We start from the raw sequence: 19,247 nt of genomic DNA, 5'->3' as shown, positions 1-19,247 counted from the left end.
AGGATCCCTCAAGAAGGACTCAAGTGAAAGAGCATTGCTCTACAGCTGCTGGAATACAGAGGCATACTGCCTCCGATACTGGTCCAAGTTGGTGGTCATTACTACATCTTTTGGTAGCAAATCCCATAGATGGAACATGTGCTCTGTGAAGAAGTATGTCTGACTTGAATCTCCCAACATTCAGGTGTCTCCAGGAACCCCACAAGCAGGAGATGAGTGCAAGAGCCCACAAATCACCCCCAGGAACCAGCAATCAGAGGCATGCTGCCTTACATAGCCTTGACTACTAAGTCGCTGATGGGCTGCCCAAGAAACAGAAAACGTAATCTCTGCAAGTTCTTAATGTCTGACACTGTATTGTTTTTAATATTCGGTTGGAAGCTGCCCAGAGTGGCTGGGGAAACCCAGCCAGATGGGCGGGGTATAAATAACAAATTATTATTATTATCATTATTATTATTATTATTATTATTATTAAACACAAGGGGGGCAGGCAGGGGTCTGGAAAGGAAAGAGAAGATCTAGTGCCTTGCCTTTGCCAATGTTTTCTTCGAGTATATGTCTGTACGAAGCCCAAAGTTCTGCAGGTCAGTAGGTTTATCCTTGTTTTTCTCGGGGAAATTCAGCATCTGCTGAGCAGCTGGGATCTGGGTAAAGAAATGTAAAAAGGATGAGAGCAGGAGGGAGGATATGAAAGCATCAGAACAGTCATATTAATCAGCCTATGTTACTGGGGAAGTGCAAGTGGAATGTTGAAATCGTGCTTTTTATAGTAGATACCACTACCACCACTACTTAAGAGTGCTCGAGAGGAGAATTTCTCACAATCTGTCAGTTTAAGTAAAACAGCTATAGTATCCCTTCTATGACCTATTTGCAGCTCCAGGACCACATGGCAACCGTGAATCTCTGCTAGTGTTTGCAAATAGTTTTTTGTTGTTTTGTTTTAAAGGGACAACTCTCTAAGGCGCTAAAAATCAGGGGTGAAACAGAATTATATAAAAGTTCTTAGCATTTCCCCCTCGGCGTCTGGATGGTATGAACTATTTTGGAAAGCTGTTTGCTTGCTACACGTTTGAGCCCCCCTTAATGATATTGTGACCAAATTTCAAGTTCCCCAAGGGCAACAGGTTTTCCTCTATGTTTGGATACCACTGGCCACCATTTTGAACAAGATGGCGGACTGAACCTTCCAAAACTGCACTGGTTTTTTTGGGTCGCTTAGAATTCCCGAGTAACAACCGGAAGGAGGCAGCTGGCCTTGCTACAATTCGTAGGGGGCAAAGGTGTTCCAAGATGGCAATGGATCTTTACCTGAGGTGTCCGAAGGTGAAGAGGCATGAGTCCCGAGGGAGTGTCGGCAAGCACATTGAAGTGTGGGGTGGGAGGAGGCCCCATGGCCATGGGTCGGCTCTCTGGATCCACTTGGTAATTAATAAGCCCCCACTGTTCCAAAAAGGCATGTACCCTAGGAGGTGACATTAAAAGAGCGAAAGACTGAATGAAGGAAAAGTTATCAGAATGGGAAAGGCAGTGGGTCAGAAAGAGGGAACATTTCAGAATAGAAGGACTTATGTAACTTCAAGACCAGTAACTGGGGAGCTAGCCCTGAAGCATCTTACAATAGCTCCACATCCATCTTTTCCTTTTACTCTTGTTCAGCTCATTGCAAGTTGGGCTTGGGCAGAACTTCCCAGAATGCTGCATGCGTGTGTGTACACACACCCACACACACACACACACACCCCTCTCTGCCCCCTCCATGGCACACAAAGCCCATTACTTGATGCAGCTCTGTCATCTTGCCTCAGGCCAGGCTCCTCATCTGCTGAAGGGTGAGAAAACCCCTCTTCACTTGCCTTTAGGCAAATTACGAAGCGGTTATTGTGCCAGGCAATTGGTTTGGATTGAATTTTAACTCTCGCTCTTTCGACTGGCTTACCAAACACTGGATTTTTTTTGTGGCTTTGCGCTTTATTACGTTGGTCTGGTTATATGCTCTTTTGGCATTGTTTAAATTCTGATTTTGATTTTATAAACATTTAAAATTAAAATAACCGAGGAAAGCAAAATTATTGAATGAGCATTTGATAGAGTAAATCTGGCATTTCATAAAATGCAACCCTTCTGCAGGCCAATAATAGTAATAATGTGTAGTCACTGGATTCCGAGATGGCTGACAGGAGGTTGTGGAAAGAATATCAGAAAACACAGCACACATTGAGGAAGTTCTTTCCCAAATGCTTGACTGACACCAATAAGTACTCAGAACTGACATCATGGCCGGGAATGAGTGGCTTGATCACATCATGTGATCTCTACACCTTTCCAACCAGTCTCTACTGAATCTATATTAGGCTATCAGGGTTTTTTTAACCTAGACCACAGAGATGGGGATGGTGCCTGGAGCACCTTGTAAAAAAGAAAGAAAAAGGCAGCATAGGATATAAGCAAGAATAGCTTCTTCCTTCCATTTCCCACACTGCCTTAGAAACACTCTGCGCATGGATACTCTCCAGGTCAGCTGACAGAAAAAGCAGCAGGTAAGAAAATGCATGGCTGCATTTGGGCATAGAGTACATGTTCTTCGTCTTTCAAACATTAATGTGCTCATCCCTCAATATTTCCCCAGCCCTGAAGTTTTGAACAATGGGATTTTTAGCTTGAAAGGGATGATTAAAACAGTGTTTCCCAACCTTTTTTGGGCAAAGGCACACTTGTTTCATGAAAAAAATCTCGAGGCACACCACCATTAGAAAATGTTTAAAAAATTAACTCTGTGCCGCTAGATTAATGTCCCCAAACGTCATGGTTTGTGCCAACCTACTGACACTCCACAAAGCTTCTTAACCATGTTCGTATGAAAAAAAAAATGGGGTGCTGCGGCTCTCCCAACCCACTAACTACCAGCACGCTTCAACACAATGCCGCGCGTGGCAAGAGCCCAGGCTTTCTGATCCAAGCCGCTTTCCGTAGCGCTTCCCGGCAAAGCCGAGCACATGCTACGAAGCGCCCACACGTGTACGAAAAGTCCTGGCTCAGCCGTGAGTTGGCGCAGGCAGATGCCGTCCTGGAGGCAAAAGCTGTCACGTGGGGATTTTCTTCCTCCCTCCTTTAAATTTGGAACTTACGGTGCGCGCTCCCTTCACGCCTAGGGGGATTCCCCCCTCCCCTTCCCGCTCTCTCTCTCTCCCTCCCTCCTTTGGCGCGCGCTCCCTTCACGCCTAGGGGGATTCCCCCCTCCCCTTCCCGCTCTCTCTCTCTCCCTCCCTCCTTTGGCGCGCGCTCCCTTCACGCCTAGGGGGATTCCCCCCTCCCCTTCCCGCTCTCTCTCTCTCCCTCCCTCCTTTTCTCCACCCACACGCCTCCCTTTACGGCTGCTCTGCGCGTGCGCGTTGCTGCGACGCTCTTCCAGTCTTTCCCTGCACCGTGGGAGGTAAGTGCTGGCTCCTGACGCGGGTGCGTGCGGCGTCCCCTCCCCCCCGACCGCCTTCCTCCCACGGCACACCAGACAACATCTCGCGGCACACTAGTGTGCCGCGGAACACTGGTTGGGAAACACTGGATTAAAAACAACAACACTTTGCTGAGTTTATGATCCTGTTCCACCTGCAGCCAAGCAGAGCAAGACTTACCGCATTACTGCACAAACGTCTCCAGTCAAGTTCCTTCTGCAGGCAGTGCTAGTCAAGTACTCTTGAGGGTTCAAGCGATACGTATCAATCATGAAATTGCGGTAAGCCAAGTATCTGGAAAGAAATCCACAGACATAATATGGATACACCTTCCCAATGTGCGTCACTTGAGAATGTTATGGTCTCCTTAACAGAGAAGGCTATTACGATGCTGAATTACTCGCCCTTCACCCTAAGGTCCCAGGGCAAGTTACGACGCAATACAAAAAACAATTTAAAGCAGCTTACAGTCACAAAGATTAGGTGGTGCCTAAAAATATGCACCTCAAATGTCAAAAGCCAGGGCGAACAGATGCCTCTGTGGGGGTGGAATTCCATAACTTAGGGGCCACCATAGAGAAGGCCCTCCCAGACTGCTGCGAACCCTCCTGACCCCCGAACCTCTGAGGGTGAAGAAACTACTACAGGGAAGGAGGCAGTTTTTCAGGTAATATTGACAATTTAACAATGTGGTTGATCAATAACAACTTGTCTGAGGACATGTCTATAGAGAAGCAAAATACCTTCAATCTCAGTTTCTGAATTGAACAGACACACTGACCTATTTCAAACAAAAACCAGTTCCTGTTATGCTTTGACTAGGAACCGAAGCAAAAAAAAAGGAAAATGAGGGCTTCAATGTGCAGCTTTTATGCCGTGTCTCATCTACTTGGGTGTCCTCGGTTTACTAATAGGACACATAACCTTTAGTTACAACCCGGGCGTCAGAAGAAGTTTTGAGTTTCAGTTCAGTGGAGCCTTACAGAGGGGCACCAAGGAGGGAGCCTCTGGGGCAGGAAGGTGCCGGCTATTCCAAGGCCACTTCCCTTATGCAGTAAGCCTGAGAGGGTTTCACACATGGAAGAGCAGCTGAGGAAGACCAACTGGGACATAAGCCTGCTTCCTTCCGCACTCTTCCATGGTGAACCGGGTGGAGGGTGGAGGCGAGAACAAAAAGAAGAAAAGGGAAATTGGAGAGGGAGAGAACAGCAAACATTAAGAAGAGGCATACAGGATAGAAACTACGGAGCTCCGGAGGCAGAAAGAAGGAAAATATTGTCCAACAGCTATTTCCATTATGTAAGGGAAATACATTTTCTCTTTATCTTGTTGGCCCACTTAATGATTCATCTTCTAAACACTTCATTTTCGCGCAGGAAAAATAAACCAATGCAAAGTAGAGCCCAGGTGAGCTGTGTCTCTTTAGTACTTTCCTTGGTGCCTCCATCCCTTAAAAAGTGCAGGTTAAAACTGCTCTCTTGGATGTAAGCCAGATGCCTGGCAGCAAAACCTCTCAGCACTGGCTCCCAGGGAGACAGGCCTCTTTCTCCTGCATCACCGGATTTAAACAGCATCTCAGAACCTACAGCCTGGGGCAAAATATCTTTTATTTGGAGCTCCAACCTCCCTGCCCAGAGGCCCAGGCCAGGCACAAGAACCCAAAGCCATCCAGCTATTATTTTTTTTTTTTTTGGGGGGGGGGGGAGGGAGGGAATCAGGCTTTGGAAGTGAACCCTTTTTTATTTCATTTTTTAATTTTATTGATTAAAAGTTTACACATCTAAACAAACTTTATATGCTATCTCTTTACATACGAAGAAAAAGAAAATTATGTAGAGAATAGAAAATTTCTAAAGGAACAAAAAAAAAGGGGGGGGAGAAATAACAAAGATACGAAGTATTAAAAAAAATCAAGAGGAAAAGAAAAGACAACATTATTTACACAATCCTTCCCATCCTTCTCATTTGGAAGTGAAACCTTGGGAGCACAGAAGCACTGAGGAAGGCTGCTTGGTGCACAATAAGGAATGTCCACAGCTCTGTTACACAGGACAGAAGAGGAGAGTTTGCAGGTATAATAAAAAAAAGTAATGATCATCCAAAGTGGAGGACAAGGGCAGATGCCCCCTCCCCAACTCTTGTGTCAAGGAAAAGAAGCCTCATGGCTCCTGCTTCTATCAAAATTCCAAACCTCAGGAGTAGATTTTGATGGTGGGAGAAGGGGCAGGAGAGGACAAAAGAGGAAGCTCTCTTCTGCTCGTGGGGGTCTGTTGCACCAGCAGAGCTGCAGCACTGGATACGGCCCAAAACACGTAGAATTTCAGCATGGCATGAAATCCTTATGAAATTGACACAAACTCGGCGTTTCTCCAAACCCGTCTTTCCAACACCAACTTTGTATTTACTTCCATGTTCTTACATTATGCTGGATGCAGACTGCACTCAGCCCTCAAAAAACTTACTTGCCTCTGAGTGAGTTGCTTCTAAAGACAGTGTCCGCAGCACACGGAAAGATCCAAGATGGATTCCTTGTGCTGTCTCAGACAGGCATGCATGCAGGAAAAGCCGCTTATGGTGTCAGGGAACTGCCTAGCTGAAGAGCAAGTCAAAAGCCCCATTGCAAGAGGTCAGAAATTGTTACATCTGCACCTGGCTGTAATGGCCCTGGGAATAACCGTTGTACCTGTTATAAGCAAAGAGGGGACACAATACACGCTTACATTGTTCTGCTTTTACTTACATTTCTGGGGTCTTAGATTTGTTTTTCCCATTGAAGAATTCTGGAAGAGCACGGCGCTCGATTACATGAATACTGTGTCAGGAGGAAAAGTGGAAAGTGGTCACTGTAGAACATGCCCAGATTCACTCAACACTCTGATCACACACTATGAACTAAGCAGCCACGGCAAACAGCATGACATCTATCCAAGACAAGCACCTTTTCTATAAATATATCTTTAAAAGTTGTTTAAACTTAAGTCTCCAGATCACTAATACCAAAGGAGGAGGGAATAACATTCTGAATCTATATTTGCAGGAAAATAAGTTTGGAACGAAGTGTAGTATTGGTCACAACTACAGGAACCCATAGCTTTCAGATTTGCTATTACAGCATTACTATCGACTTCAATATGTTACAGTCTTAGAATTGTAGGACAGCCACAATGTCCAAAGTAAAGAGAAGTGCTTGCTTTACACATTACGTGGTGTAGCAAACAGGCATGTCAAAGCTAAGAAATAAAGAAAACAAGAGTTTCTTTAAAAAACAACAACAACCAAAACACACCAACTCAACATATATGGATCTTGAGGTTTCAGCTCTGCTCCCAATTCCTTTAATATACAGAGCACTCTTCTGCTTTATCTGCAACACACCACAATGTGCAGTGTTCTTGATATAATCCCTTTACCATCAATTGAATTATGAAATGGATTTTCTATTTGAGAGAACGATCGAAAGGCTAGTTCATTTATTGAAAGATTAGGTCGAAAATAATTGGGTAATGTGAATTTTCTTCCACAAATTGCTTTAATAGCCTCCAAGAGAGACTGCCATTAACAGAAGTTCCTGACTTGAAGGTCTTCAAATGCATTTACTTTAATTGTCCTCAACTGCCCCTCTCCCATAACAGAGCTGCATATGTAGATGGCGTTTCGCGGGATTTAGGCCAGAGCGGAGTGTTAGGACCTTCTCCCCCAAGAGTGCTTGGCCACTGACTTTTAATGCACAGGGACAGAAAAGCAGGCCCTGCTGGATCAGACCGGCATCCAGTTTCCCACGGTGGGAAACCACATTCTCAGGGGAAGCCCAACAGCAGGACTTGAAGGTAACAGACCTGAGCATCATTTACTGATGCTGGTGCTGTGTTAATTTTATTTATGGTACCCAGGTTTTTATTACAAATGTTATTGTCACATGTTTAAATTGATATAGTGCATTGGAGGCTTTAGGAGGAAAAGTGACTCAAAATTTGCTTTGAGTTAAAGAAAAACGCTTCTTCTCTAGCACTAAAAGCTGTATATGGAAATGGTTAATTGAATTAGCAGGACAGGACAAATGGCAAAGGATACCTACACATCCTATGCTGGCATGTCGTGCCTGACTTGGTTGAAACACAAGATTTAATGTCTGAAAGATTCACCACAGAAATGAAGGGAAACAGGCGGACATGGATGTAAAAATACCTCCTCCTTTTTGGCAACCAAATGACGCAAGTCTCGGAACAGCAATTATACCAGGCCAATTTGCATTCCGTTTAGAGGGTAGTGTCTAGCCTAGTTACAAGTGCTTGGGCATGCTTTGGATACGAAAACACTTTCCCCAGACAGCCATTAGACAAGCTGCGTCCACATACGTCAGAGCAAGGCACTTCAGGGCCAGAAGAATCAGACATGATTTTATTCATATCTACAACTGCATGAGGAAGACAGGTCCCATAGCAGCAAGGAAGAGAAAAAATGTGAAACAAATTTTTTTTGGGGGGGGGGGTCAGTGTGCCACTCAGTTTTCTTTAAAGGAATTGGGAATAATTTGTAAAAGCTGCCTTGAGGAGTACAAATAAATAAAAAATATAGTAATAATCACTTCAATGGGCAGTGAAGGTCTAACTCTGACATTCAGAAAACCTACATGTGTACAAAATTAAGTGCAGTCTAAGATAAGCCATAATGCAGAAGATTTAGCGTTTTATCGAGCGCTACCTGAGTGGTGTTCAACTTACACAATGGGACTTTCACTTCATTTCCTTTCCCCAAGTTCCTCCCTCCCCAAGATCGGCTCTGAGGGTCAACAATCTTCTGGAACAGATTTTGAGGGTGTGTAGGGGGGCTGCACTGGGACGCGGGTGGCGCTGTGGGTAAATGCCTCAGCACCTAGGACTTGCCGATCGAAAGGTCAGCGGTTCGAATCCCCGCGGCGGGGTGCGCTCCCGTTGCTCAGTCCTAGCGCCTGCCAACCTAGCAGTTCGAAAGCACCCTCGGGTGCAAGTAGATAAATAGGGACCGCTTACCAGCGGGAAGGTAAACGGCGTTTCCGTGTGCAGCTCTGGCTCGCCAGAGCAGCGATGTCACACTGGCCACGTGACCCGGAAGTGTCTTCGGACAGCGCTGGCCCCTGGCCTCTTGAGTGAGATGGGCGCACAACCCCAGAGTCTGGCAAGACTGGCCCGTACGGGCAGGGGTACCTTTACCTTTACCTTTAGGGGGGCTGCAGGGAAGTGGAATGTGGGAGAAAGGTCCACTGTATGAGCAGCACAGCAGCGATGGATAAAACTCTCAGGTTCCAGGGCCTGACACCTATTACATACTCAGCAGCGATATGGATTTATCCACTGTTTTGGCTGAGAAACTGACCTCACACATTTAGGACATGCTGCCTTCATTTAGGGAGGAGGGAAGAAGTGGATGGGTGCACCCCATTCTTTATTCCTGCACTTCAGAATCCATTCAAAGGGAACAGAAACAGCTCATCTTGCAACCCAAGCACAACATCTATCCAACCTGGTTTGAACACCTGTAGCGCCAAGCTCTACAAAGAGGTTTGTTTCACTTATTTAACAGCCCTTCCAGGCAGGAAGCTGCTAACAGCCAGTCTACAGGCTTAAACTGCTCATGGCCCACCCTGCTGAGGCAGAAGGCAAGGTTAGTTTTAACTGGCCATACGATTCCTGGGTTACACCTGGGCCAAGTTATCTAGCATCCAGAACGGTTTGCAACAAATGGTGCATAGAGGCCAGTTTAGCTGAGATAGTTACAAAATGAAAATATGTGATGTAGAGTGGAAAGGAAGGTTAATGTCAAAGGTTGCAACTTTCAGATTGAGGTAGTTTTTACTGCTGTGAAATACATCACAGGAAAATGAGGGCAGGCTAACATGCAAGTGGCTGTCACACATAGCAGACTCTGGACCTGTGACTATTCCCTGGTTCCCTACACCCTAGAACGTACCAGTTATAGTCAAACCAGGATGCATAGCTGGGGATAATGATGTGATTTGTCTGTTCTGTGACATTGTCTTCTCCGGTATCTATCGAGCGGCTCTGGTCACCTTTGTTTGGATCTTCGTCTTCCTGCAGGAGGAAAGATATAGAGTTGTTTGGGAGGTCAGCTATTGGCTGTGCAGACCACAAGAAAAGTTCAAAAGGCCATAGGGATGTCAGGGGGCAGCGGTGGGAAAGGTTTCCTGGCCACAAGGCCAAATCTTGAAACTTCTCAACTGCTGGAGGGCCCAATTTGGCAGGCGGGCAGGGTTACCCACCTGACATCACAATGACATCAGTTAAATCTGCACTTTAGTTCATTTTCACTCATTCTTCTCTAAACGAAGAGCTAGCAGTTTACCTTTCCTCCCGTGGCGACCGTCTCCTCATCCTGCTCATCTGCAAAATAAATGAGCAGAGAGAAATAAACACAACGGCACAACTAACGAGCCTTTACACTTCGTGCCTTCCAGATGTTTTGGACTACAACTCCCATCAGCCCCAGCACCCCACAGCCACGTTGGCGAAGGCTGCTGGGAGTTGTAGTCCGAAACCCTTGGGGGGCGCCAGGTCAAGGAAGGCTGCTTCACCATCACTGCGCCTCAACGGGGCAATAACTGCAGCAAGAACAAGAGAAGAAAAATATGCACAAGCCATTGCTGGAGAAGTCATGTGACCTGGCAAACATTGAGCCTGTCACAGAAGAAAGAAAAGGAGCACGGGTGTATTCCATAAGGGCCAGTAAATGGGCACTCGCTTAAGCAGCAGCCTTGTATTATTATTATTATCTGAAGGAGCGTCTCCACCTCCATCGTTCTGCCCGGACACTGAGGTCCAGCTCCGAGGGCCTTCTGGCGGTTCCCTCACTGCGAGAAGCCAAGTTACTAGGAACCAGGCAGAGGGCCTTCTTGGTAGTGGCACCCGTCCTGTAAAACACCCTCCCACCATAATGTCAAAGAGAACAACTACCAGACTTTTAGAAGACATCTGAAGGCAGCCCTGTTTAGGGAAGCTTTTAATGTTTGATGCATTACTATTTTAATATTTTGTTGTAAACCGCCCAGAGTGGCTGGGGAAGCCCAGCCAGATGGGCGGGGTATAAATATTTTTTTCCAATTATTATTATTCTCCTGCATTTATTTATATCCCACCTTTTTCCCGGACCGGGAAAGGGACCTGTGGCATGGGACTCAGGGGGCCAACTCACCACCATCATGCCTGTTCCTGCTTTAGCTGGGAGTGGCCCTTCACCTGCCCATTGTAAGGCTCAGTGGCCCTGTGGGGAAGAGAGGAGGGATGCCCAGGGGAGTGTCTGCTGGGACCATCACTGGGCACCTGTTTTTCCACCTGCCTTGCTCCATTCCCCTGACCTTAATAAGATAAAGATGCTGCTTAAGTGTCCTTGATTTCCCTTAACGTTTTTGTTGTGAATACCTTTTTGGTAGTAACACGGATGTGCCTTGTTTTAAAACACTGTTGGAATATATTGAATTGGTATCATTTGTATTTGCATTTTTGTATTTCTATGTATCTGTTTTTTCCTGCGAACCACCTTGGGAGCCCTCTTGGTTGGAAAGCATAATATAAATAATCATTGACGTAAAAAAGCAAGTCAGATGCTATTGAACTCCTGGCCTATAAAGCCCTATTTGGCCTTGATCCACTGTGTCTCTCACTCCATGAGACCATCTGCCCATTAAGACCAGTATGAGAGGCCCTACTTGGGATTCCTTCCCATCTAAAGGTAAGACAAGCTGGGAAGCAATAAAAGCTTTTCGCCAGTTACAGCCACAAATCTATCACTACCCTGCTTGGAAAAGCATGCTTCCACCTGCAGATATTTAGGGAAAATAATCTTGTTTTATTTTTAACCCACGAAATTACAAACATTTTTGGGACTCACACGGTTTCAAATGCATTTAACAAATAGCCAGTTTCATTAGTGAGACTGTGATTTGTAACTGTCAGAAAAATTGTGAAGGTTCAGTTAACACTAGTGGCATTGTCTGGAAGAAATGTGAGCTTCCCTGAACATTGTTTTAGTAGGGCAGGATATAAAAAAGACTTGCCATGGCACTGTCAGCTATTTTAGTGAAGAATCACCCTTCCCCTACTTACAGAGATAATTTTAAATGCCTGGGGCAGTTTTAAAAATAATAATCGTCTGGCAGCCTTTTGCAGGCTTCTCCCCTCTGCATCCTCCTTTAGGATGAGATCCCTCCAGAGAGTAAGAATAAGCCTCTACAGAAAATTGCTCTTACACACACCCCTGGAATGGGCTGAGTTACAAAGCAAATATAGATGCCAGCCTCAAAGAAGAAGGGAAAATTCATCATTTAAAAAAACCAACCAAAGAACTTACCAAGGTCTGCTACTGTTCCTCCTTTCACCGGAGTGTTTTCACTATCTTTCTTTGGATTTACTGCAAAAATTAAACAAGATTGAGAACGTCAGGCTGTGCCTTCTCTGCAGTAACACTGCATGGGTTGTTACATTATGCAAAGGTAGCCTAGCCACCTTTTCACTCTCCCCACCATCAATCATATGGTTATGAACCACATTTTCTCATTATCTGGCTTTGCACACAATGAGCCCCCATCCCAAGCTAACAATCTTCCTTTGCATTTGTTGGTGAATTACACTCGATAAATAAAGAACTCAAGGTTAGGCTGGGCAAATGGCGGAAATGACCGGCAGAATCCGAGACTTGGGAGAAGAAAAGATTGAAGAAGACTGGAGGAAATTTAAGATTTATTTACAAAAATATTGTAATTTGGTGGAATGTTAAGAAGGGTGCTTGATTATAAAAAACTGGCCATCACTAAGCTGGATTTGAACTGGAAGATAAGTGAGATTTTAGAAAACAAAAATTGCTGAAGAATTGTTATTTATCATTTAAAAGAGTGATTATAAATTACATGATAATTTGCTTGGAAAAATGTATTGATAATGTAAGTGTGAACGGGAAACGTGAGGAAGTCCAAAAAGGTTTGAAAATTTGTTAAGACAAAAGGAATGTTGTTTATTATTTTTGTATTTTTTATAAAAAACCCTAATAAATATCTTTATAAAAAAAAAAAAAAGGTTAGGCTGGGCAAGGTTAGGATGAAAGGTGTCAGGGAACTGCCATCGGAGCCAGAGGCGGAGGGAAGGCTCCAGAGGGATGCCGGAGAGGGTCCCAGTAGGGAGAGAGGCAGCCCATCTGCTGGGGAAGGAAATCAGCGTAACACCAATGGAGAAGGGGGGCAGATGGGGGAATCGGAGAGGAGGCTCCAGGACTCCTCGCCAGAGACCAGCAGGGAGAGAACGGGTCCTCCGCTGCCCACACCCTCCCTGCGCAGAAGACTTCCGCGCAGGGAGAGGAGGAGGAGACTAGGCGTCAAAGAACTTCTTTGCTGGAAGAAGTTCAAGAAACGGATTCTGCCAGCGACTGAAACAGCCATGGGTGAGAGGCTGTCCAGACAGAAAGGGTTCAACCAGGTAACCTAGCCAGGAGTGGCGGCAGATTACGCACGAGCAACCCCTAGAACCATTACAAAAGGTAATGAGCAGTTCATTAGGATCATCCAGTTATGTTTCTGGTTCTCATAAAAAAAACTCATGAGCAAAGACTAGGACTGGCTGCATATAAGTTGAGGCCAGATGACCAAGGCCTCCTGATCAAAGCCCAGCTGACTGACTTGCTACTCTACAAATAGCAATTTTGAAGGACACTATCCTACTACCTTAACACTTGATGGAAGAACCATCAAGCCTTTCTATTCAGACTTGCTATAAGTAGTTATTTCGAAAAGCAGGTTCTTGCCTGGAACATCAAGTCACTCTTACAGTTGAGTCTTATTTTAACAGGTTTTTAAGACAGAGACCACTGAAAATCTTTGCCCAATAAAAAGAACCAAAAGAAGGGGCCAGTTGCTGGACCTGGCCAAAGAACCATCTAGTTCAGCATTGTGTTCTCACAATGGCCAAGCAGATCATCGCAAGCAGGAGCTGAGAGCAACAGCACTCTCTCCACCTCTGATTCCCAAAGAATCAGAGTTACCGTATCTTTCGCTCAATAAGACGCACCAGACTACAAGACGCACCTAGTTTTTGGAGGAGGAAAACAAGAAAAAAAATATTCTGAATCTCAGAAGCCAGAACAGCAAGAGGGATCACTACGCAGTGAAAGCAGCGATCCCTCCTGCTGTTCTGGCTTCTGGGATAGCTGCGCAGCCTGCATTCGCTCCATAAGACGCACACACGTTTCCCCTTACTTTTTAGGAGGGAAAAAGTGAGTCTTATAGAGCAAAAAATACGGTACTTATTTCATAGAAGCTAGAAGTTACTTATTTTATAAAACTGATACACTGCTTGATTATTAGAAAAACTCATGAACCGGTTTACGAAAGAGATAAAGCAATACAACTATCTATAAGAATTATTATTATTATTACTTTCAAAAAGTTAAAATAACAACTAAAAACAGATTAAAATCTGCATATACATAAGCCACCATGATGAGTAGCCAATGATCATTATCCACCCTGAGACTGTGTAGGACTTCCAAGACACAACTGGGAGAAAGACCTTTGCTTCAACCGTAGACCTTCCTTGTTTTGTGGCTTGAGACTCAAGTGCCCACGCAATGGGGAGTAAGTAAGCTGCACTGTAGACATCAGCACTGCCTTTGTGTCTTGCCGCTCCTTCGCCAGCCTAATGAAACACTTCTAAAATTTCATGCTCAAGGCCTGTCAAGTGGGAGACCTGCAAGTGCACAGCCGAGGTGTTAAAATAAAACACAGTAGGGAAAACAGAAGCCACTTCCTTGTTTCAGCTCTGCAGGAGACCAAGGAGAAGACTGGCCAATAAACGTTGGTGCAGGATTCCTGCACCTGGATTTGTGCATTCACAGCTTGCTATATTTAACTGTTTACTTTGCTGATCTGTCCACCGCAGTTCAGAAGAGGATGACAGGCACCACGCCTGCTGCAAGCCCAAGAGGGCACTGCTGTCAGCTTGCAGGCAAAACTGATTTGCGTTCTCGCAAGGGTCCTTTGTGAGTAACTGCGGCGAGCCATTATTCTTACACATTCTGGAAATTACTCTCTTGCCCAGTGCTGAAAATGTTACTTTTTGCCCATTGCTTCTCATGTTTCTGACAGTCATCTGTCTAGCACAGCCTTGTCTACATCTTGTGCTAAACATGATGATGGTAGATAAGGAACAGAGCCTTCCAATAACCGATCAGGCAGTTCCAGCTCCAGATCAGCAGAGTATTATGGCAGTATATCTTTTAAGCACACATGTTGCTGGGGAAACACACTCCTCTTTCCAACAGCTAAAAATGTACACAAAGACAGCTCTGAAGGAGTTTATTCAAGATCAAAATACAGACTAGATATTTTCGATGCTCCAAAGCAACGGAAACCAAATGCACTTCCACAATATATTCAGGGGAAAACAAACATTTATGTTGGCAGCTGGGGATTTATCCATTGGGAGGGAGGGAAAAGATATCTGGGTAGTGGAGCTGATCACATAACTGTGAGCCAATTACGGTCTGCAAACACAGACAAAGGAGGCAGTTTTAGAAGGAAGAAGGAGGAAGTTCTGGATAGGAGAAGAATGTCAGGCTTGCTTCGGGAGGAAGGAGAGACGAAAGAATGGAAGCACTGGAGGTTGGGCCACCTCTTTTGCAGGTCAACTCCAGCAGGGGCATGAACATATCACCTTCAGACTTTTAACATGAACAATTGTTTTCACAAAAGGAAGCAAAGATTGGCCTTTAATTCTTGGGGCAGGGGGGACCCTAAGAAAACAGGAAATTCCTAAATCTCCCAAATCATGCTCATATTACACTGAGTTCCAGGATTGGACGCACACACTCTCTCCCTTCTGCTTTGAATGCAGGAGAGGTGCTGCTCTCTGTGAGTAAGCCTGATGGGTGCGCCATTGGAGCAGTGTTCGAAACTCCCATTGTTCTAGGCGCATTTTGTGACAGGGAAATGTCATTAGCACGATCAGTTTCTGAGCCCTGGGCGCAGTACGGCACCTAAGATTTCAGATTAAAACTGCAAAATGGAAGGAAAGGAGGAACTTTTTCTGCTTCCCCACTTCCAGCTACCCTCTGAAGACTGGATAAGAGACCCTCTTAAGAATATTAGGGGGGTGGGCAGTGGAAGGACTAGACTATGTGAAAAATGAACGTAATATTCATTCGTTTTCTGTATTCGTTTTCAGCTCTGTATTCTTGTTATAAAAAAAGTGCGCCTAGACATTCTGTTGTTGCACTCATAATCTCGATTTAAGGTGCCATGTAGCTCCTAGCTTTCATATCTGTTTCTAACACTGCGTTGGAGAGATATCTCTGCACGCATGGCAAGAATGTGTTGTGCTCTGCAAGAGCAGTCACTCAAACCCAGGTTTTATGCAAAAAGTCCAGTTCCATTCCATCAAGATTACCCATCATCAGCATCAACAAACAAGACATGGCAAAAGCCATGGTACGGAGACAGCTCAGTCATGGGGCAAGTATCTGGAACACTGTACCATTTTTAGGAAGTACCACTTCTTCTATGTTAGGCACAGGGGTTGGATCCTCCATGTCCTTGGTAAGATCTTCTTGCTCATCTTCTTCCTTTTGCCCTCGCCTTTTCCCATACAGACTTGCTTGCCTGTGACAAATTAAGCACAAACAACAAGTCACCTAATGGTCTCCTAACAGATGGCTGCATCAGCTACATTCTGTACTACTGTGATACTGCACCTCAAAAGTATGGACAGAGTCCATGGACCTATAAGAAAGTTCTGGGCAGTGATATTCACTAGGTGAATAGAAACCACAATATTTCTGGCCATCTGTCATGGATGCTTTGGTCGTGAATCCTGCTTAGTAGCGGGTTGGACTAAGGTACTGGGTACCTTGGGACACGGGTGGCGCTGTGGTCTAAACAGAAGATTGGTGGTTCGAATCCCCGCGACGGGGTGAGCTCCCGTTGCTCCGTCCCAGCTCCTGCCAACCTAGCAGTTCGAAAGCACGTCAAAGTGGAAGTAGATAAATAGGTACCGCTCTGGCGGGAAGGTAAACAGTGTTTCCGTATGCTGCTCTGGTTCGCCAGAAGCGGCTTAGTCATGCTGGCCACATGACCCGGAAGCTGTACGCCGGCTCCCTCAGCCAGTAAAGCGAGATGAGTGCCGCAACCCCAGAGTCGTCCGCGACTGGACCTAACGGTCAGGGGTCCCTTTACCTTTACCTAGTACCTTAGGAGTACCTTCCAACTCCAACGAATTTCTAATTAATATTCTGAAGCTAACAGTAATCATTTTGTAGCAGAGTGACTCTCTGGGACTAGACAGATACGCCTGGCAGAAATCAGTGCTTGCAGGCAAATGCATTCTTCTCCATTTGTGGCATAGGGTTTTAGGAGATATGGAATTAGGGGTAAGTCTAACTGTAATAAGGAAAGGAGGGCTAGACAATTATGGCCTCCTATCTTCAAGCTTCTCTGCCCACCCACTGAGCCACATTTGAGCCTTTTTAATGTCGTCAGTCCAGAACAGACCATTAATCATTCATAATATAATCTTAAGTGGCAGATCTGGTGTGTATAACAGAGACGTGGTTTGAAGGCCCAAGAGAGTCTGTCTAAATCCAGCTATTCCTGATACAAGGTCACTGAAAAGGAAATGTGGGGCCCTACTAAGGAGATGGTCTTGCTTAGCAGGTGCTCAGTCTAAGGCAGGGCCCATTTTGCGTGTGTACACATAGTACAGGAAATCAGGACAGAGTAAGGACTCTGCTTCAACCCACCATGAACAAGCGAAGATTAATTCACTAGACTGGATCTTTAGTGAAGAGCTCGGCTTTCAGAATTTCAGGAATTCATTTCTGGAGAAAGCTGTTATCCTAATCATTAATGCTTCCTTTTAAAAAATTATATACACTATGATGCTGTTCAACTGTTTTAATTTAAGCTACTTTGTGGGGTGTGTGGCAGAAAAGTCACACATAAATTTCAAATATGAATATTGTGTGCAATAGCTTAGGCTCATACAAGGAAGAAAACAGTTGTCGTTTTTTACGTTCAACAACTGCACAGACAACTGTATTAAAGAATAGAGTTACATCAGGACAGACTTTGCCATATTGAGAAGTAAATTTGCTTATTAATGGTCTCCGCATGTCAACTGTGAGGCGCTCATTAGATTGGAAGTAATGACTGCGTCAAGTTTTCTTCTACTGGCAGGAGGTACATTCCCCTTGGATGATCAAGGAATGAAGCTCAATGTGCAGCATTAAACATTCATGGGCTCGAGGAGACGGCATCTTAGCAGGCCGCTGTAAATGTGGAGTTGAGCCGAGATGCTGGCTCATCTCTCTCTCCCTCAAATATTTCAGAAATAAATTATTGCAAACTGCAGGAGCTGCAGACTACTCACCCCTTCTTTCCAGCTTTCTTCCTCGATTCTGCTGGGGTGGGAGGAGGTGGCGGTGAAGGGGAGTGCCGCCGTTTTCTGGCACCTGTGGCTGCCTTCCTATCTCTCCGTTCAGGGCTATGGACTGGCTGTCACGAGGGGGGGAAAGGTCATCAGCGATAGGCACAACCTGTCCAGAACTAAGATGCACTCTGCTACCTACCAGAGCCTAGCACTGTCAGTTTTTGCGTAGTCTTACCTGTTAGTAAGATTTCAGGGTGAGGCTACCAACTACTTAAGGGTACTACCCAGCCCTTCAAAGATGTACTGCAAAAATCCACTTAAGGAATCAAGGTAGGCTAAAACCTCAGCATATGAACTGCTGCATGTAAAAACTGACGCATCACACACACACACACATACATACATACATACACCCCATGGAAAGAACTAGTCAAAGGGATTCGAGCAAAGTTAACAGGTCTAAAAACCCCTCTTGGCTCCCGCAGACCAGAAGACGGGAAATAGATGGGCCTGTGGAAGGTCAACAGAACTGGTCCCTGGCTCCTTCCAAGCAAGCTTGTTCACTTGCCATTTCAAGGAAAATTTGAGTCATAGAACTAAGTCCCACACTAATTTCAAGAAGAATACTGGCATTTCTTCGAGAACCAGACAATCGGCTTAGGTATAGCAGCACTGAGTAAAACGAAAGAACACCCAACTAATGCAGTTATTCTACATTACATCCATCATATGAAATAGGTAAGTCTTACTTCTTCGTTTTTCATATAGATACGCTGGCGAAAGCTGACCAACTTCTTGTTCTCATCTACTTCATAATCTTCTTCATTCATCCATTCATTGAATACATCTGTGTCCAAAATCCACTTAGCATGAACCTACAAAAGCAAGTGCGACAACACACACGCACAGAGTGCACTTCAGACAGGGAGTCTCCTCTCATTTTAAAAACACATGTTTAAAAAATTATTGCAACCCACGTTATGAACAACTGCAGCAAGCAAGAAAGTCAGAACTCTTTACTTCCACATTAATTTTTATTTGTCAGAATTTGTAAACTGTTCTGCATTCAGATAATACCCAAGTAGTACACAGGAACAGAACACAAAACAGATCACAAAAAGCACTGCAACACAAAAACCACCAAGAATGAAGAACTGCAAAAGAGAGACTAAAATAATGACAATAATTTTATTGTTTATATGCTGCCCGTCTGACTGGATTGCCCCAGCAGTTCTGGGTGGCTTCCAACAATGTACAGTTGCCTTCCAGGGGTTACAGAGACATGCTATTCATGTAGGTCTTAAACTGAGTCTGCAAAAGCAACCGTTGAAATAATCTCCAGTAGCAGAGCTGAGAAACATTCCCATGGTGGAAGTTGGAGCCCAGCAAAATC

The 19,247-nt window shown here is 44.9% G+C and overlaps 1 protein-coding gene and 1 long non-coding RNA gene across 3 annotated transcripts in view; one reads left to right on the top strand and one right to left on the bottom strand.

Annotated features, from left to right (window-relative positions):
* SMARCC1 (SWI/SNF related BAF chromatin remodeling complex subunit C1) overlaps nt 1–19,247 on the bottom strand; it is a 112,806-nt gene that overhangs the window by 68,668 nt on the left and 24,891 nt on the right. For both annotated transcript variants that reach the window (XM_083703989.1, XM_083703988.1), the window contains exons 9-18: nt 18,604–18,729; nt 17,855–17,979; nt 15,965–16,089; nt 11,796–11,855; nt 9,795–9,832; nt 9,402–9,523; nt 6,196–6,267; nt 3,636–3,749; nt 1,315–1,468; nt 534–647 (exon numbers count right to left, since the gene is read on the bottom strand). In XM_083703989.1, coding sequence (XP_083560115.1) covers nt 534–647; nt 1,315–1,468; nt 3,636–3,749; nt 6,196–6,267; nt 9,402–9,523; nt 9,795–9,832; nt 11,796–11,855; nt 15,965–16,089; nt 17,855–17,979; nt 18,604–18,729 — 1,050 coding nt within the window. The remainder of the gene's footprint in view (nt 1–533; nt 648–1,314; nt 1,469–3,635; nt 3,750–6,195; nt 6,268–9,401; nt 9,524–9,794; nt 9,833–11,795; nt 11,856–15,964; nt 16,090–17,854; nt 17,980–18,603; nt 18,730–19,247) is intronic.
* On the top strand, nt 11,862–13,453 carry LOC310827911. Its single transcript, XR_014556552.1, has 3 exons — nt 11,862–12,096; nt 12,518–12,545; nt 12,975–13,453. It is a non-coding gene; the product is annotated as an uncharacterized lncRNA (long non-coding RNA).

The sequence above is a fragment of the Podarcis gaigeae genome (genome assembly GCF_964106915.1).
Source record: "Podarcis gaigeae genome assembly, chromosome: 12".
NCBI lineage: Eukaryota > Metazoa > Chordata > Lepidosauria > Squamata > Lacertidae > Podarcis > Podarcis gaigeae.
The sequence above is the reverse complement of the archived record's forward strand: the minus strand, read 5'-3'. Positions and strand labels throughout refer to the sequence as shown.